The 18,037-nt window shown below is 29.8% G+C and overlaps 1 protein-coding gene across 2 annotated transcripts; it reads right to left on the bottom strand.

Moving 5' to 3' along the window:
- Positions 1–45: 45 nt before the first annotated feature.
- LOC130796940 (nucleobase-ascorbate transporter 1) lies at positions 46–6,080 on the bottom strand. 2 transcript variants are annotated; one of them, XM_057659392.1, is made up of 14 exons: positions 5,753–6,079; positions 3,701–3,798; positions 3,173–3,349; positions 2,959–3,059; positions 2,785–2,860; positions 2,533–2,592; positions 2,257–2,444; positions 1,955–2,051; positions 1,761–1,847; positions 1,287–1,345; positions 1,115–1,206; positions 927–1,004; positions 685–839; positions 46–578 (listed from the first exon to the last, which is right to left on the bottom strand). In XM_057659392.1, exons 1-14 carry the CDS (start codon positions 5,826–5,828, stop codon positions 366–368), a joined length of 1,557 nt encoding a protein of 518 aa, XP_057515375.1. In that variant the 5' UTR covers positions 5,829–6,079; the 3' UTR covers positions 46–365. The 2 variants fall into 2 exon arrangements, with proteins under 2 accessions (XP_057515375.1, XP_057515382.1); XM_057659399.1 differs by lacking the exon at positions 3,701–3,798 and having other exon boundaries at positions 3,173–3,306; positions 5,753–6,080.
- Between the last annotated feature and the right edge of the window lie 11,957 nt (positions 6,081–18,037).

Here is an 18,037-nt window from a genome sequence, read left to right as displayed (position 1 = left end):
TTATAATTAGCAAAAGAAAAGCAATTTTAGTAAAACCACTCCATATGAATCTGTAGTAATATAACCTGCACAATTGCAAAAGATAAGAAAGCAAAAGCTAAAATGCTGCTTCTTATTGCATTCCATTTACACCTTATAAAGGCATTTTAGAAGAATGATTTACTATCCTAATTTCTAAACGTTACTGCACATGAATGATGAATCATATCCGCCAAAAATTACACTGGATAAGTTAGAAAGTTCAGTCTTTTCCCGATCAAAATATATCCAGTTGTTGCTGATCAGATCTTCATCGATGATCTCAAATCAGCACGGTTAGAATTTTATCAGAGCCGATAAATGTGTCTACCTGTCGTGTCTTGCACTTACGTCGGAGGAAAGAATCTGTTGAGATTGAACGGCAGTGTGTAAAATTCTTCGTTTCTGTTGTCTCCCCGAAAACTTCTAAACTTCACCCACCAAGGCATCCCTCTATCTTTCTTCGATTTTTCTACATCTAGTGTGTTGTCTAGAAACACCGCAATAATTAAGCTTACTGTTGGCGATGACATGAAAATGGTCGTCAAAAATGCATTGAACTGCAAGAATAAAAGTCAAAAAATTATTATCTTAGCCTAAATCTCCAACTTTTCCATGAGCTTTGTAGTAAAATTTAAATTCGATGATTTCATGCTTATAACATACCCATCCTGTGTTTGTCCGAACAAGGCCATGATGCGGAAGATAGTCGTAGAAGAACTGAGGTATCGATATCCCAAGAAAAACCGAGACACCGGTAATAAAAAGATTCCTCATCGAGTTCATGTTCGTGAATTGTAGAAATGATAGTCCTACGGAAGCTGCAAGCCGAAAAAAATAGTTAGTTTATTTAGAACATCACTTATTCAGGAGAACGGAAAACTTAAAGTCTAAGTTGTCAAACGCACCCACGAGGCCAAAGAGAACACAGTATAGTGCGGCAAATATAGGGAAAGGTATAGAAGCAAAAACGGCACCGAATTTTCCTGCCATATAAAAGTTACGAATCATTAGATTATTTATTCCCTCATAGCTTCTCATACTCTTTTTCCTTTTTAATGCGAGTGAAAGACGGGAAGAGGCGAGTATCACTAACCTAAAATAGAGAAAAATATCATAAAACCAGCTGAGATTTGAACAACTCTACGACTTCCTACTCGTGTAAGCCCTAGCAAGCCAACATTTTCCCTGAAACATGATGCACCGAGTTTGTAAGATATATTGCACGAGCATGTATAAGAAACGTTCAAGATGTTCATAAAACTTACACAGAGACTGAAGATCCAGTACAGGTTCCAAACAGACCATCCAATAAAACTCCGATTCCCTAAGAACAAGAGAAATATAAAGTGTTGCAAAAATAATCAAGACGGGTGTATGATGGACCGAAACATTATCAACCGATCCCTAAATACAATAGGGTCACTTTCGACTTAAGAACTTCAATTGTTGCAGTACGTACTAACATTTATGAGCATAGTGCAAATACAAAGCCGCATTTCCGTATTGCAAACACATCGTAAAGATTTTAAAGTTTACCACGACTGAAATGTAGGCCGCATTGGCCGTGAAAATATTCCCCTATTGACAGTGATATCTATTTCATGACCGTCATCACGATTGTGGCTGAAACCATATTTTTGCACTATTTCTATCAACTCATTAAATCACATTTCAAAGGTATAGAGATGATCCAGAAAGACAAAATCAAGCTCTTATATGTCAATCAAATAGTAAGTTACCTGCCATCCTATGCCGCGACTCAAAACATAAGCAGGAGGAGGGGTAGCGATTGCAAGCCTGGATGCTGCCTGATACGCAGCAGTCGACTGCAAATATATACATTTAAAACCAAGACTTAATAGGCAATAGTAAATGACGAAAGTCAGTAAAAGAGGAAACAGGGAAGATTGTTAAAGAAATGCAAGGTTGTTACCTCAATCATCGAAACTAAAACAGCTGACATCATAGCAACCGAATGACCAGCAGCAAAAGTTGGAGGACCCCATTGCAACGGATATGGAAATTTGAACCTGTTTGAAGTCAGCAGCAATAAGATTTAGGTTTTATGCGCTACGCCTTTCGGTTGGGAAAATGCATTAAAGCTAAACCCAAATAACGGTCAATATACCATATAAATTCCGAGAGTGCTAATAATTCAGGTAACCCGAAAGACCAAAGTTACATAACATGCCAAAACAAAATGCATGTACTGTAAGCTTCACTAAAAATACTAACCACGGGGCAGTCGAAATAAGATTTGCCTTATCCGTACGACAGCTGATTTGAGTTGGGTGTGGTGTATTTTTGTAAGCCCCAGCTGCAGTCAAGATGATGGCATAAATCCATACAATAGAGATACATATAATGACAGGGAACCGCTCGAATATCGGGACATCTCTCAAAGGCCTGATATGCTTCAAATACTACAATGCACAAATCAGAACACTTGAGACATTAACATCGGCTAAAGAAATAAGTATGACATTACAAGGCATTATACAACTTACTCACTTGAGACAACCCGATCACGAGAAATAGCATGGGAAGCCCAATTTCTACACAATTTCCTAGCTGAAATCAAATGAGAGCATTAGCTACTTAATTTTAACATCAGAAAATGTGCGAATTTCAACAGATCTACGTTGCTCAATATTCGATCAATTAAGTACAAAGGTGGTATTAGTCTATATTGTTTTACGATTTAGGCTAAAATTAACCATCTAATATTCGACTACTAGGTCGAAAACTAAATTGGGTACTTACCGCAGGAAAACCTCGATGAAACAACCCTAAGCCGGCCAATCCCACAACAGGCGCCATCCCTAGAGGACTAAAGAATCTGGTAGAACGTTCAAATGTACACAATCAAGATAAAGATACCAAGCAAGAGCACCAATCAAACACAAACTAATAAGCGATGAGAATTTCAATACTAACCGCGTAAAAAGGCCCCAAAGTTGACTATAACCTAAAATAATTTGTAGACTAGAAGAAACAATCAGAGCTCCTTGAATAGCCCTCATAGTTTGTATAAATCTCTGGAGAAAAATCAAAAGGAATTACAGTGTGCAAAAAACAATGATCAATCAAAGAAAGATCTATGAAAAACAGAATCTGATCCAAAGTGCAAAAAACTGAATGATGAACTTACATCATGACCGTTTGGAATTCTCTGTAGTGAAGGGTCGTTTATTATATATGCTATCGGAATAATGTAAGCAAAGGATCCTCCAACAACAGTGGGCAGCCGTGTCCCAAACAAAGCTTGCAAAAGCGTGTTTATTCCTGCCACAAATAGGAGAGTTTGTATGACCCGTGCCTTGTCACCCTGGTCATGTTAAAAAGGAATTACAGTGTGCAAAATGGGTAGCAGTCTTTTAGTACTACAATAAGAAAGTCGAGCGACAAGCACTAATTTAGAGTGGTCTGCTCAGCTTGAACACTGAACAAAAGTCCTGCCTAAGGATAAAGTTTGAAACTTCATCATAAGTACGGAAGCATGGTTTTGATTTCCCTGATCGGGTTTAAAATTACCCTTCCATATTCACAATGATCGAGTCAAGACCTTCCCGGTCATGAATTGAAGAACATGGGATTGCTATATCGCACGAAAACTTGGTCTAACTAACATGTACTCGACTAAAAATGAAAAAAGGACTAAGGAGTTATATGGACTTACATCAGAACCACCCATCGCATGGACTAGCATTGTAGGAATCATCACACTCGTACCAAGCATCAGAATATAGTTCTGAAATCCCAGAAGGATGGTTTCGGCTACAATATTTTTTTAGAACTGGTTATAATCAGATAGAAGAGACTACAGTCTACAAGTCTAATATGTGTACAATCTGAACTAAATGGGAAACATGAAATTGCATGATGCATGAAAAAATTAGTCATGCAAGTTGGAATCGTATGTTGAGTCAAGTGCATTCTCATGGGCGAGCAAGTGTGGAAGTTTATGAAAAGGCTTGCTAGGGCAAGCAACCCAGGTGCACAAGCGAGTAGCTTGAGTGCTTGGACAAGCAATATTGTTGTTCGGCAAGCAGCTTGAGCTAGGTGCTCTGCCTATTCTGATGTTTTGTGCTCTGCAGAGCAAATGAGTTTGAGCACTTGTGTTCTTTATTGCTTGTATTTTTCACTTTACCTCACATACTCGTGTGGAACCCTTAACGCTCAGAAATAGGCAACACACACGGACAATTCAATTTGGTACGAAATATTGATATTTTTTTCGTCAAATAGCCAAGTTTAACGCTTGGACCCTTAACTGACACGGACATAGCTAGGTATACGGACATAGGTATGGGGGAAAGTATGTTTTATTTTTGGCTCTAGGTTTATATACATAATACAATGATGTAGTTTCATTTGTACAGGGTACGACGATTGATGATAATCAACCAAGAAATGATCTCCAGACCAGATAACTTAGTTTTGGTTCTCACATTGAGCTAATCCTTAATTCCTTATAAGTATGTAGAAATTAGAACACTATTAATCTTAAAACTGAACTCAAACTCCATTTCTGACCAAGCTAATTGCAAAGAAAGAACTCAAATTTCATGAATGAGCAAAACAACATGCATTAGTAGTTTCTCATATCATCCTCATGACAAAACAAATACCAAAAATGAACACTAATTTTCTTGATCATGCTATAATCATTCAAAAATCAAACTTTGGTGAGAATGCTTTACATTGTGAATCAACTATCATTCTAACTTGAATTTAACTCAACTTTATGTCATCTTCATAAAGCACATTCCACATTATAATTCAATTACTTCCATCGTCCCCTTGAATTTGCTACACTACAAAAATGAAGTGAGAGCTTCTTGAGTTTCATCATCATCCGTTCATAGGAACTATTATCAGAGGAGGAAAGTAAGGCGGCAACCCATACAGCATAGTCCATACCAATGTAAAAAGATGCACCAAAGAATCTGTCGGCTCGAAAAAGATCCAGCGAAAGAGCGATTCTAGAGTTTAGTGTAGCAAATTTAAAAAGGAATAGACGGAGTATCATCTAAACTATGATCAAAATTTTGATTCTTTTAACTTCAAAGCAACATATATGACCAATTACAATAATCTAGCCAAGTAGATTGACAAACAAATCAACATTAGACAAATAGGGAAATATGTCAAAATTTTCAAACTAGGTGTTTTTGATAATCAACAAATTTGGAATTTTGAAAAGTGACTAATACATTAATGGAAGCAAACAGATAACTGAGAGACTCTGAGGGCAAAGGAGTGACATTTGACTATAAATCTTAATGAACTTTCATATTTATTTAAAAAAATTGATAAATGCCTCCCAAAAATATAAAACTTGAACATTCAGGGACCTAAATAATCTCATTAAATATCATTCCAATTCCTACATTATAGGACCACTTGAAACAAACACTTCAACATTAACATTTATAATCATAATAAATCTGGAAAAGATGGTATAACATATACATTAAAAGAAGGGAAAAACACAATAAAAATATCACAAAAACAAAAATTCTGACAAATAAACTCCAAAAAAAATGAACCCTTTTTATTCTTTTGAAAAACCCATTCCAAAGGAACAGTCTTTTTGAAGTTTTGTCAATGGTGGTGGGACATTAAATAAACATCCAAATAAAGTGTAATAATGACAGAATAAATAAAAATTTAAAGTGCCCATTAAAATTAAATACAATTTTTTTGAGTTTAAGATAGAAATTAATACCCCAAGGAGGATTTGAGTCTATGCAATATTCAAGGTCTTGAAGTTGTTCCATGGGAGGATGACTAATGTCAGCCATTGTTGAGAGCTTCAAAGCTCCCCTAGTCCCCTGTATTGGAGAGAGAAAGTGCAAAACAAAATGGAAGAGAGAGAAACAAGTGTGAAAGAGAAGAGAGAATTTTTCAAGAACAGTGGAAGAATTAAAAGTGGCAAAAAAAAAGGAAGAAAATTTAACAGATAGAAAGGTAGTACAAGAAAAAATATAGAAAGAAAATTTAAAAAGAAGTTAGAGAGAGAAATAGTCTAAGTTTACCCTATTTTTTAGATTTTGGTTGTTTATGCCCGAAGTTTTAGGGATAAACTCAAAAACAACCTTTTTTTTGTAAGGGAATTTTTTTAATTTTATTTAAATGATTTGGAGTCTCACTAGAAACGAAAAAATTAGCTAAGATAATTCAACATTTTTATGATTTTCCTATATAATCACACATATTGATTAACTATAAATAATTCTATCTAGAGTACACCTGTTGGTCGGATGACTTGCTATAGCAATAATCTTATCTAGAGTATACCTGTTAATTAATTAGTTAATTAGCAAACTTTTTAGGAATACCATAAAAAAGTTAGATTATTGTAGGTAAACTTTCCAATAAATCAAACTTTAACATATAATGTAGTCTACAAAATAGTTTTAAGAATTATAACCATTGTTTTTTATTATATTTTTTAATTTTATTATGAATTATGATTTTAATTAATGGCTAGCCCATAATTTGAGGTATGATCATAAGAACTTCTCAATTAAGAATTCACAAATTCTTGTGAGCGAGAAACCATCTCTTATTATCCCGGTCCATTATATATTTTTTAAAATATTGTAAGTTGACATTAAAAATAATGTAAGTAGACATTTACGATATTGAAAATGTTAAATGTTTATATATATATATATATATATATATATATATATATATATATATATATATATATATATATATATATATATATATATATATATATATATATATATATATATATATATATATATATATATATATATATATATAACTTAAAGAGATTACAAGTACCAATGTGAGATTACAAGTCTTTGCAACTTAATACAAATTTTTATGAATTGAAATACAACGAATTTAATTAACTTAAAATAAATAATAACCTTTAACCGAAAATACTTTAAGACAATACTGTCTGCTGAAAACTAATACCAAATCAAGGCACTATCTAGTTTTCCTAAAAGCGTTATTCCGCCTACTTGGTGCTTAGACTTAAAATCTGGAATACATTTTTGAGATACAACGGTTTTGCAATTAATTATAACCACTATATGGTTAATATTTGTGAAGTATTAGAGATTATATTGAGTAATCTTAGAATTAGAATGAAAAGAAGTGATCAATTTTATCGACACTTAATAACTGGTAGAGAATTTAACTTGAGGAGGTTGAGAGAAATAATGTCGCAATAACTTAAAATAATTAAGAAATTGCACTTATGAATTATAGTGTATTGCAATAACTTAAAATTTAAATAGTTATTTTTAGAACGTTACAAGCCTAACCTCTCTCAATAGACATTAACTACGATAGTGACCTTGATGGTCAGGTGCTTAGACATTAGAGAGTGACGGTTCATGCTGGGAACAAGTTACAAATAGGAGTATGAATGTATGATGCTTGTTGTCATACCATTATTTCACACATGTCTAGTTGTCCTTAAGCTCAATTATATGCAAAGAGCATCCAATTGTTTGCATTTTTAATTTATTATTCAAGCCATGAATCCAATAGAGATGTACATACTAAATTTCAAAACATTTTTCGCTCTAAATAATGCCAATGAGAATCTTAATCCTCACCTTACATCCCAGAAAGGGATAATTTATAGTATTTGTTATGTCGTTTGATACCTTTTCCGTTTTGAAATACTCGCTATATTACGATTATTGACATTATTCATTGTTTAAGCTTATTTTATATTTTACGACTAATGTGTAAGAAAAAATATAGTCAAGTCTTATTTGAAACATCTAATCACATACTTTTATAATATTATTTTTTTATAATTTAAAGTTTAATATATAAATAATCAAAATAACATATCAAATTGTATAAAAATTCAAATGTATCAGGTATAATGAAATAGTAAATGTTAAAGTATTGAATTACTATTTGGAGTAGCAATCAAACACGTACACCGCTATTTTGATTTGAGTAGCGGTTTATTGATAAACGCTACGCTAAGTCTAAATTGTGAATTTGATTGGAAGCAAAACCACTAGTGGTAGAGCAAAACCATTAAAATCCCAATTTTCTATGGTAATATTTACAAATTTTTGTATAAGACAGTTTCACCATGAGATATGCTTTGTATTTGGATTAAATAGACCAATAATATAAATTTTGAGCTAATAGACTTTTCATTTTAAGATCGTTTCACTGTCCGTAAGACAGTCTCATACAAGACGAACTGGACAATATAGACCATATTTAAATTTTCTAATTGTTTATATTTTCTATTACAATTAGAAAATTTGAGAGAAGTTGAGCCCCTGTAAGCCTACATTATAAGTCATGTAAAAGCACATTATATTATATCATCATATCATATCATATAACTTAATAAATTAGTTGTAAAATCACAAGTACAACTTATTATTATATCTTCACCACATAATAATAAGTGACTCAAAGTCCCAAACCATGCATAGAGTAACACTCCTCTATAGTCATCAATTAGACTTGTTAACTTTTGACACGAATACTAAGAAATTGATCAATATAATGAATTAAAATAGTCGATCATTTAGAAATAAAAGAGGAAATAAGAAAAGTAAAAATGATGCACTCATGCCAAATATATAAATAAGACAAATTAGTTAGAACAAATAAAAATAAAAAATAGAACAAATTAAATGGGAAGGTGTTTGGTAGTTGGCTTTTACATAAGCTTTTGGCTTGTGGTTTGATCAAACAGGCAACAAAAGTGTTTGATAAACGGCTTTTAAACCAGCTGAAAAGCTGGCTTTTAAGCCAAAATTAAAAAGATACTCTAGTTAGCTTTTTATGTTGGATTGTGGCTTGTGAACCTATTTTTTCTCAATTAAACAGTCAACAATTAATGCCTAAGTTAACCAATCATCTTTGTAAAAAGTTGGCTTTTTCAGCTAGCTTTTAGCTAGACGTGATCAAACACTGGGCCGGATCGGGTGGAAAAGGGCCCATTGATGCGGGTCGGGCCAAAGTGCGGGCCTAAAAGTTCTTGCCCAAACCCGTAATATGCAGGCTTTTTTGCGGGCTTACGGGCCTATGTTATATATTATTTATACATAATTAAAAATACAAATTACAAATAGTTGAAATAAACAAATACAATTGTTACATATTATACATAATTTAAAACACAAATTACAATTAATTCAAATAATCAAATTATGTAAGTAATTACTGATTTGACAATCGTCATCTTCACGATCTACCTCTTTTTCCTCCTCTTCAACATTAAAAATGGTAGACCGACCTTGATGCAATATGGAAAAAAAGTGTTAGCATATGAAATAATCAAAATATGTAACTAATTGGACCAACTTAGCTCCTTTCGGGCCGGGCCGCGGGCCAAATACCAATCTCAAACCCGTCCCAAAAAAATTGGGGCCACTTATTTTCTGCCCAAACCCGCCATCGGGCCATATTTTGGTACCCAAATCCTCACTTTTTCGGGCCGGACCGCCCATGATCAGGTCTACTTTTAGCCAACAAACACAGCAACATTTTCAGCTATTCAAACAAACTAACTAAAAAGCCAACAACCAATAGTCAATTGCTAAACACCCCTAAGTCAATACGATAAAAGAGTATTCCTTAATCCTTAGAATTAATTTCATAAGTCAACTTTGTATGTTTGCTTTTGACAAGTATGTACATACAGAGTACCAGCAATACTACATACTCATATAACATAGGTAAGTTTGATAACGTTTGTAGTACTTGTTTGATTGTAGTCAACTCGTCATTTAATTTTTACTAATAACGAAGTTATGTGAAGTCATAATAGATTTATTTTTTTAGAATCAAATTAAATATTTTTCGAGAATTATATAATGGTACGTACATGATTTCTTTTAGGATATGGTATATATGTTTTGTATAAAATAAATAAATAGAGATAGTATATTTGTTAAAATGATTGATAAGATGGATTTAAATTGGGCCAATTTAATAGTATGAAATTAAAATTTATTATATTTTATATTTGTCATCAAAAAATCATTTATTATATTCATTGTATTTCGTTTATTGGGAAAAGTTAGAAAAATAATAGTTGTTATTTTAAAAATTATAACGTAAAATAAAAAATGTATCAATAATAATAACGTAAACTTTTTTTTAATAAAAACAAAATAGCATATCTTTGATCATCCCATGAGATGTGGACATATTGGTGGTCGAGTTATGTGGAGGGTGGACCGGAAGGATAGAGTTGAGTGGGGACAGGTGGCCGGGCAACAGGGGTGGGGATTGGGGAAGGGGTGGGTGTAAAGCATGAAGTGAGTGGGCGTTTTCTTGGGTGTGATCGAAGTGGGTGGAGGTGTGGGGACTGTAGTCGGTGCAAGGGTTGAGAAAGGGGCGGTTGACAGTGGTGGGGGTTTTTTTTTTATTTAATTTGTCATTTTTTTAATACAAAAATCTATAATTGTAGGTTGCTAACAGAGTACTTCCTCCGTTCCACTATATTTGCTACATTTTATTTTTTTATTAAATTTAATGTTTATTTTTATAATTTTTATATTGAACTATACATATGTTAAAATTATAAAAAGTTAATATTGTGAAAATATGCGATTAGACGATTAAACAAGATCTCACTTAACTATATTTTTTCTTACACATTAGTCGGAATATATAATAAAATAAGTTTGAACGATGAATAGTGTCAATAATAAAAATATAACGAGTATTTCAAAACAGATGAAGTATAATATTAATGGAAAACTCATCTCAAAGTTAGTGTTAATATTGTAAAACAATAAAAAAAATTTACATCTAATTTAATTATTATAAAAAATCCCAAATTTCTGGCATAAAAGAATTAGTTTAGGTAAAGTGAATAAAAGTCAAATAAACATATTTTTTTTCTTAACAAAAAAATTTAACCCTCAAAATAGAGTAGAGTTTTCTAATACTCCTAATTGGTACATGAGGTGGGACTAGACCTGGGAAAACGGTCGGTCGGTCGGGTTTTGGGTCGGATCAATTTCGGTCGGGTCAGTTTCGGATCAGGTCAGTTTCAGGTCGGATCACTCTGGGTTTCGGGTAGGTTCGGATTGACCCAACGGGTTACCATAAAACATTAGAATATCCAATCGACTAATTCAACATAAAAAAAAATCATTAAAATGTCTAAAAAAAATCATTAGAGAAATTACATGTACGATTTTCAAAAAATAGTTGGTATGTCAGGTTCATTTAAGTGCAAGAAAAATAGGAAAATTAATACTTATTTTGAAAGACTTGTAAGATACGCGTTTTATAAAAGTTATTTTGTTTATTATAATTTAGGGTAGCGACATTCTTTTTTTGAAAAGCTCATTCAAACCTGCGAAACGTTCGTATAAATTATATTGATTTGCTTACTGAAATGTAGAAGAATTAAAAACTCATTTGATTGATTTAACAAGATACATGTATTCAATTAAGATGATTATAACGTCCTGTTTTTAAAGAAAAATAATTACGATGGCTAAAAAGACGTTAAATACGTGTTTTTTGAGATCTATTGATGAGTTTTAGGGTTCAAGTGATATACTCAATATGTTGAGATACTTTGAAAACTAAAATTTTATTTGAAATGAATTCTAACATTGAAATTACTCTAAAAATTGATATTAAATCTGTCAAAACGGGTCGGTTCCGGTCGGGTCATTTTCGGTCGGGTAATTATCGGGTCGGTCATGTTTCGGATTAAGTCGCTTTCGGGTCGGTCGGGTTCGGGTTTTGTCGGGTCGGGTCCTGTGTTCATTTTCGGGTCAGATCAAATTTTCCCAGGTCTAGGTGGGACCCAGAATGCGGTAGGAGGTCAGAAGTCAGTCAAAAACAGAGCACAGAAAAAGCCAACAGATAACATCAGATTGCAGAGGCAAGTGTTGTGGGGTCAATTTATATACCGAATTATTTTCCATTTTATCGCCAATTCTATTGACCCAAACCCAATTATTTTCTATTTTATCGTTGATTCTATTTTAAATTAATTTAATAAACATAAAAATTATAAAACTTCTATAAAACGTTTCAAACTCACTCAATAACATTTTAATCACTTTAAAAAATACAAAATCTACACATATAATGAATCGAAGCTAAAATGCAACTGAACCTTGGAGAAGTCATTAATAAAAACTCGAGGTAATTTCTATTTTAATGTAATTCAAAATTAAAAATAAAAAATAAAATTAAAAATAAAAAATAAAAAATTACAAGTCGTACAAAAAGTGTGACTCGTAATTTTTTTTTTTAAATTCCTTTTGTTTATTTAATTTATTTTTTAAGTTATTATTATTTAATAAATGTTGTAATAAACTATTATATTATGATAATATTATTATAATAATTAGTTTTGAATTTAAAATACATATATAATAAAATAAATTAAAATAACATAAACAAAATAATTTAAGTAAACACAAAATTATATATAAATATATAATAAAATAAAATAATTTACTATAATATTTAATAAATAATAATAACTTAAAAAATAATTATAATAAATAAAAAGAATTAATTTTTCAAAAAAAATTTTTAAAAAAATTTTCAGAACCCGCAGTCGCACAAAAAGCGCAATTGAACCTACTGGACCTAGGTCGAGTCGCACATTCTGTGCAACTGGAGGGGATTCTGGAAATTTTTTTTTTTTGAAAAATTTTAAATCGATTAGTTACTTACCGAATCGTTATCATGCTTCTTTTGGTTCGCCATTGTTATTCGATGTACACTTTTAGCTTGTTTAAGTTAACATAGTGTTTTTAGAGAGTTTTAGAGACATGTTACAGTTTTTGAGTTTGAAAATTATGTAGGGACAATCTTGAAAATTTATTATATATAGGGTGACGATAAAATGAAAAAGGTGACAATATTTACCGATACTCTTTTATATATTGAGGTTAGAGAGAGAAAGTTTGATTATGTGATTGCTGATTTGATATCATTTTCTTGTACGGTTCACTGTCATGCTTCAGCTTGATTTCATCACATCTAATCTATCTCATCATATCAAGTTATCAACGGCTCTAATTGTATCATTAATTTAATTTCATGCCCATTTTTATCTATTTGCTCATAATTCCATTTTAAGCCCAGGTAACAATGATACAACTCCCCTTGCTTTCGATATTGCAACATCAACATCCTTTGACTTATATTATTTTTCTTAAAAAAAATTTTCATTTGTTATTTTAGCATTTTCATTTGTTGTCCCTATAAAAAAATAATTTATATCACAAATTTTAGACAATAGTAACTTTATTCATCTTAATTCTAACATTTGAATAATGCTTAATTATCGTCCTTATATATTTTTCATTAATTTTATTTTAATATTTTTATATTTCTTATGGTTTTCACATGTCTCCCACTAACTTTATAAAAAATTTTTTTTATTAATTTTGGTTCTTATATTTTCTTCCACTAATTTTTTTTAATATTTTTTAATATTTATGGTTTTTACTTTTCCTCTACTACTATCTAAAAAGTTTTATTTTTGTTATTCCCTTGAATATTTTTTATAGGAACTTTTTAAAAAAAACAAAAGGATTAAGTATTAAGAAAATTATAGACATAATTAAAATGTATGTATAAAATAAAAATAAAAAAATGAGAGAAGATCTATCCATAATATAACTCACCTATGTTACTTTCTCTATCCTAATAAAAATATTTCTCAGAAAAAAAAAGAGTGTTTTTAAGGAAGTATGAAAAATTATAAAAATATAATATTAAATGAATAGAGATAATGAATTGTGGGAATGATAATAAAAGAGAGTTTAAATGTGTAGATGATTTATAAAAGTTAATTGAATTGTATTTTCAATTAAGAAAATGATGCAAAATAAGTAAAAAAATTCAAAATAAAAATTAATACAAATTGTGCCTCTAATTTAAGGTGGATTTAGTAGGTGAATCCTCCGAGCAGCAAGCAGATGAGATTGAGTTAGACGAATGATGCATGTATGTTGTATGTGCGTGGACCGAATATTTTTCGAAACAAAGTTAGCTTTGTTGAATCGAGTATTCATGTGTCTGAATCAAATCCTCTACAATTGACTGTGAATATTATCAAATCTCATTAAGGGTGTCACATTAAATGCATGATAATAATTAAATAGTATTACAACAGTATAATGTCAACTTGAATGGTATAGCGAGAGCTTACTTTAATCTAATGAAGAAGACAAGTTTGCAAAGATGAACTTTATGTTAAAGCACTTATTTCACCCAACAGGGAGCCACCATGTCGAAAGACATATCTCACTCAATTACTAAAGCTAATGAAAAGGTCCGAAGTCATGGAAAAAAGATCAATGGTGAACACAAAGTTCAAGAAATATATTTCTTTGTAAACTAGGGTATTCACAACTTCAAGATAATTATTTAGTACGTGATTAACCTATACTGTAGTTGATTGTTTATTTTATAGAGTATAGTAATTTATTATTCTTAATTGAAAAAGAAAAAAGAAAAATAGGTTATTAGGTTATTTTATAGAGTATAGTATAATATTTTATTATAGAGTATAGAGTAGGATAAAAATAGGGGTATGTAAAACTTTAAATGATTGTTTTATTTACTAAAAACGAAAATGTAGCAAGTAATATGAAATTGCCAAAAATAAAAAATGTAGCAGGTATTATGAAACGGAGAAAGTATATATATACTTAATAATATTCTCCACCATTAAGATACCTCATATTGATATTTAGTCTCAATCATTTGAGAAATAACATTAACCCTTCTTATATTTACTCGGGGACCAAAAAAACTTTCATTAAGGCATAACGTTATTAACAAACTCTAGTGAAAAAATATTATAAATGATGTTCAATTACTAAACAGTCAGAAAAATATTATAAATTATAAAATATTGTCATAAGATCAATGTCCATTATAGATAATACTTCTAGTATACTTATAGAGAATATTAAAGTCAATACTAATAAGATAATAACAATGATGACATCATCATATAATTTAAGGAAAAATTATTTTATTGTAACATTTTACACATGTATGTACTATTAGAAGATGATGAACAGTAATAATTATTATAGATAATGAAATAAGTGATTTTGTTTTATTTGGTTTTTTTAACTCTATTACAGTTTATTTTTAATTTGTATTTTATTCTTAATCTATAAGTTAAAATATAATAAAGTGAGATCTTGTTTGATTTATCTCAACGCAGAAATTATTAATATCTACTTTTTATAATTTTACTTATGCACATTAGAGATATTAAGACTTCAATATATATCTTGATAAAGATGCCCAAATGAAATAGTTAAAGTCATTGAAATAAATAGAGTAATTAAATAAATCACGGGCAATGAATAATGAGAAATAGTAATAAAATAGAAGTATATGATCTACTCCCTTTCATTTCTTTCAAATGTCTAATTTGCTTTTGAGCTATTATTTATAAATCACTCTTAATTTCTATTTATTCTTAACCCATGCATTAATACATAGTCAAATGAAATTTTGTTTGACTCATCTCAATATAAACTTTATTAATATTTAATTTTATAATTTTTAATCATATATAATTATTCTATTAAGTATTAAACTAGTATATTAACAAAGGTGAAAAAAAATAAATAAATAGAACAATTGAAATAAAAGAGAAAAGACAAAATACTAAAGCTATACTTTATGTTCTAATAGAAATATGTGAACACATGTCAATTATATCAGTTGCATCTTGCATGTATGTGAACGGAAGTAATTAGATTAGGGCAGTAGAAGTAGTTAATTAAAAACAATAGCTAGGAGTACAGGGTGCTAGTCATAGGTGTTGTCATAAGAGGGGAAGTATTTTTCTAGGAAAGGACGCAAGGAATATGTGCTCTCTATGTTGAGGAGCCCTTTCCCAAAATTATTCCAATTTTTTAATCATTCTTACATATTTTCTCTTTTTCTATATTAAAAAAAATCTTATTTGTTATTTTAAGTTGTTTTACTTCCTCCATCTTATTTTAGTCGCTACATTTGCATAGACACGAGGATTAAAAAAAGTGATTAACTTACACTGTAGCTGATTGTTTACTTTATAGAGTATAGTATTTTATTATTGTTAATTGAAAAAGAAAAAGGAAAAATAAGTTGTTAAGTTACTTTATAGAGTATAGTATAGTATTTTATTATTGTTAATTGAAAAAGAAAAAGGAAAAATAAGTTGTTAGGTTACTTTATAGAGTATAGTATAGTATTTTATTATAAAGTATAGAGCATAGAGTAGGATAAAAATAAGGGTAGGTAGAACTTTAAATGATTGTTTTATTACTAAAAACGGAAATGTAGCGAGTAATATGAAATTGTCAAAAATAGAAAATATAACGGGTATTATGGAACGAAGGAAGTATTTGTTATTTAGTTAAAGAATTTTCTATTTATGTCATAAATTTCAGATAAAATTAATCCTTTCATCCACAAATCAATTAAAACGTAATATATAATGTTGTTAAAAATAAGAATTTAAGTTGTATTCATACTTTTAACTCGTATTAATTATAAATTTGGAACATCAATCATTAATTTAGTTAGTCCTCTAACGACTGACAATTTAAAACATTTAAACAATGAAGCACTTTATATGGTTTGTAATAAAATAGAACATACTTTCTTCGTTAGTTCTACAAGGATTGTTCACGAGAATTAAAGAAAATACAATATTTTAGATAATAGAGATATTATTTTATTAAATAATAAATATGATGGAGGAAAAATAGGAACCATAAATATTAAAAAATATTAAAAGAATGCTAGTGGACAAAAATATGGAAACCACAACTAATAAGAAAATATTTTAGTAAAATTGGTGAAAAACATGTGGGGACTATAAGGAATATAAAAATATTAAAATGAAATTAGTGGAAGATATGTAGAGACCATAAACATTATTAAAATATCAAAATAAGAATGAGAAGAGTTATTTTTGTCTAAAGTTTATGATATAAATAGTAAAATTTTTTATGGGAACAACAAATAGAACATCTAAAAATAGAATATGGGTATTTCTTTAAAGAACAAATAAGCCATCATTAACAAGGATAAATTTAAAAATAATTATTTTAAAGAGTAATTTTAAAGTTAAATTAGTGATAACTATTGAATTTAGAAGCATTATATACATATTTCCATCTTAAACCCTTAATTCTATCAACTATTTATTTTTTATCTAAATTTTCAACTTGAATTTTCTTCACTATTCATCTATATTGCAAGAGGTGCAATATAAGAGAGTAGTATTTAGAAATTTAGACAATTAAATCTTATCTTATTTGAAACAAAATTTTGAGAATCTCACGTAATTATCCGTAATTAAATTAAAAAAAGTTATTTAGACAACTAGGAGGGAATAATTTTACACTGTACTCCAATTACTACTTAATTGGATATATAACGAGTAATAATTTGCCATTCAAACTAAAGACAAAACAGTGCTCCTTTTAAAATTTTGACCATGTTTGATTTTTCTTCATTAGTAAATTAAATATTAATTATATTTACTTTAGAAATTAACACAAACCTAAAGACGAGTGAATTAGGAGTAATTAACATTCATTCTTGACAATTGTTGACCACTGACAGAATCTTTGTTCCTCTTTACTGTCTTCGAGGAGACGAGGACCATTACAACACTTTTATTTAAGATGGTGTTTAAAAAACTTTTATTCAATTAGATTAAATAGTTAACTAAGTCAATAAAAATATTTACTATCTATTTAATATACTTACTTTTAATTGATAATGCTTAATAGTTTATTTTTAAAGTTGACACATTAAATATTAAAATAAGATAAATTATTATGAGAGACCGTCTTTTAAAGAGACAATCTCAATTGGGCTAGCCTATTAGATTTTTTAAAAATATAAAACTAGAAAATATAGTGTAACTGCACGCTCACTCGGTAGAATTTTAAGATATCTCAAGTAAGGGTTTTAGAATACATCAAGTAGGAGTTCATAGTATATCAAGTAGATGTTTTAAACATGC

The sequence above is a fragment of the Amaranthus tricolor genome, chromosome 1 (genome assembly GCF_026212465.1).
Source record: "Amaranthus tricolor cultivar Red isolate AtriRed21 chromosome 1, ASM2621246v1, whole genome shotgun sequence".
Taxonomy (NCBI): Eukaryota; Viridiplantae; Streptophyta; class Magnoliopsida; order Caryophyllales; family Amaranthaceae; genus Amaranthus; species Amaranthus tricolor.
Note: the sequence above shows the minus strand (reverse complement) of the source record. Positions and strands in the feature narration are given on the sequence as shown.

Coding starts and splice junctions, on each gene's coding strand:
- LOC130796940 (XM_057659392.1), bottom strand. CDS start 5,828: ATGGCTGACATTAGTCATCCTCCCATGGAACAACTTCAAGACCTTGAA. Junction 1,848..1,954: donor TTTTAGTTTCGATGATTGAG/GTAACAACCTTG, acceptor ATATATTTGCAG/TCGACTGCTGCGTATCAGGC. Junction 1,346..1,760: donor GTCGCGGCATAGGATGGCAG/GTAACTTACTAT, acceptor TCTTGTTCTTAG/GGAATCGGAGTTTTATTGGA.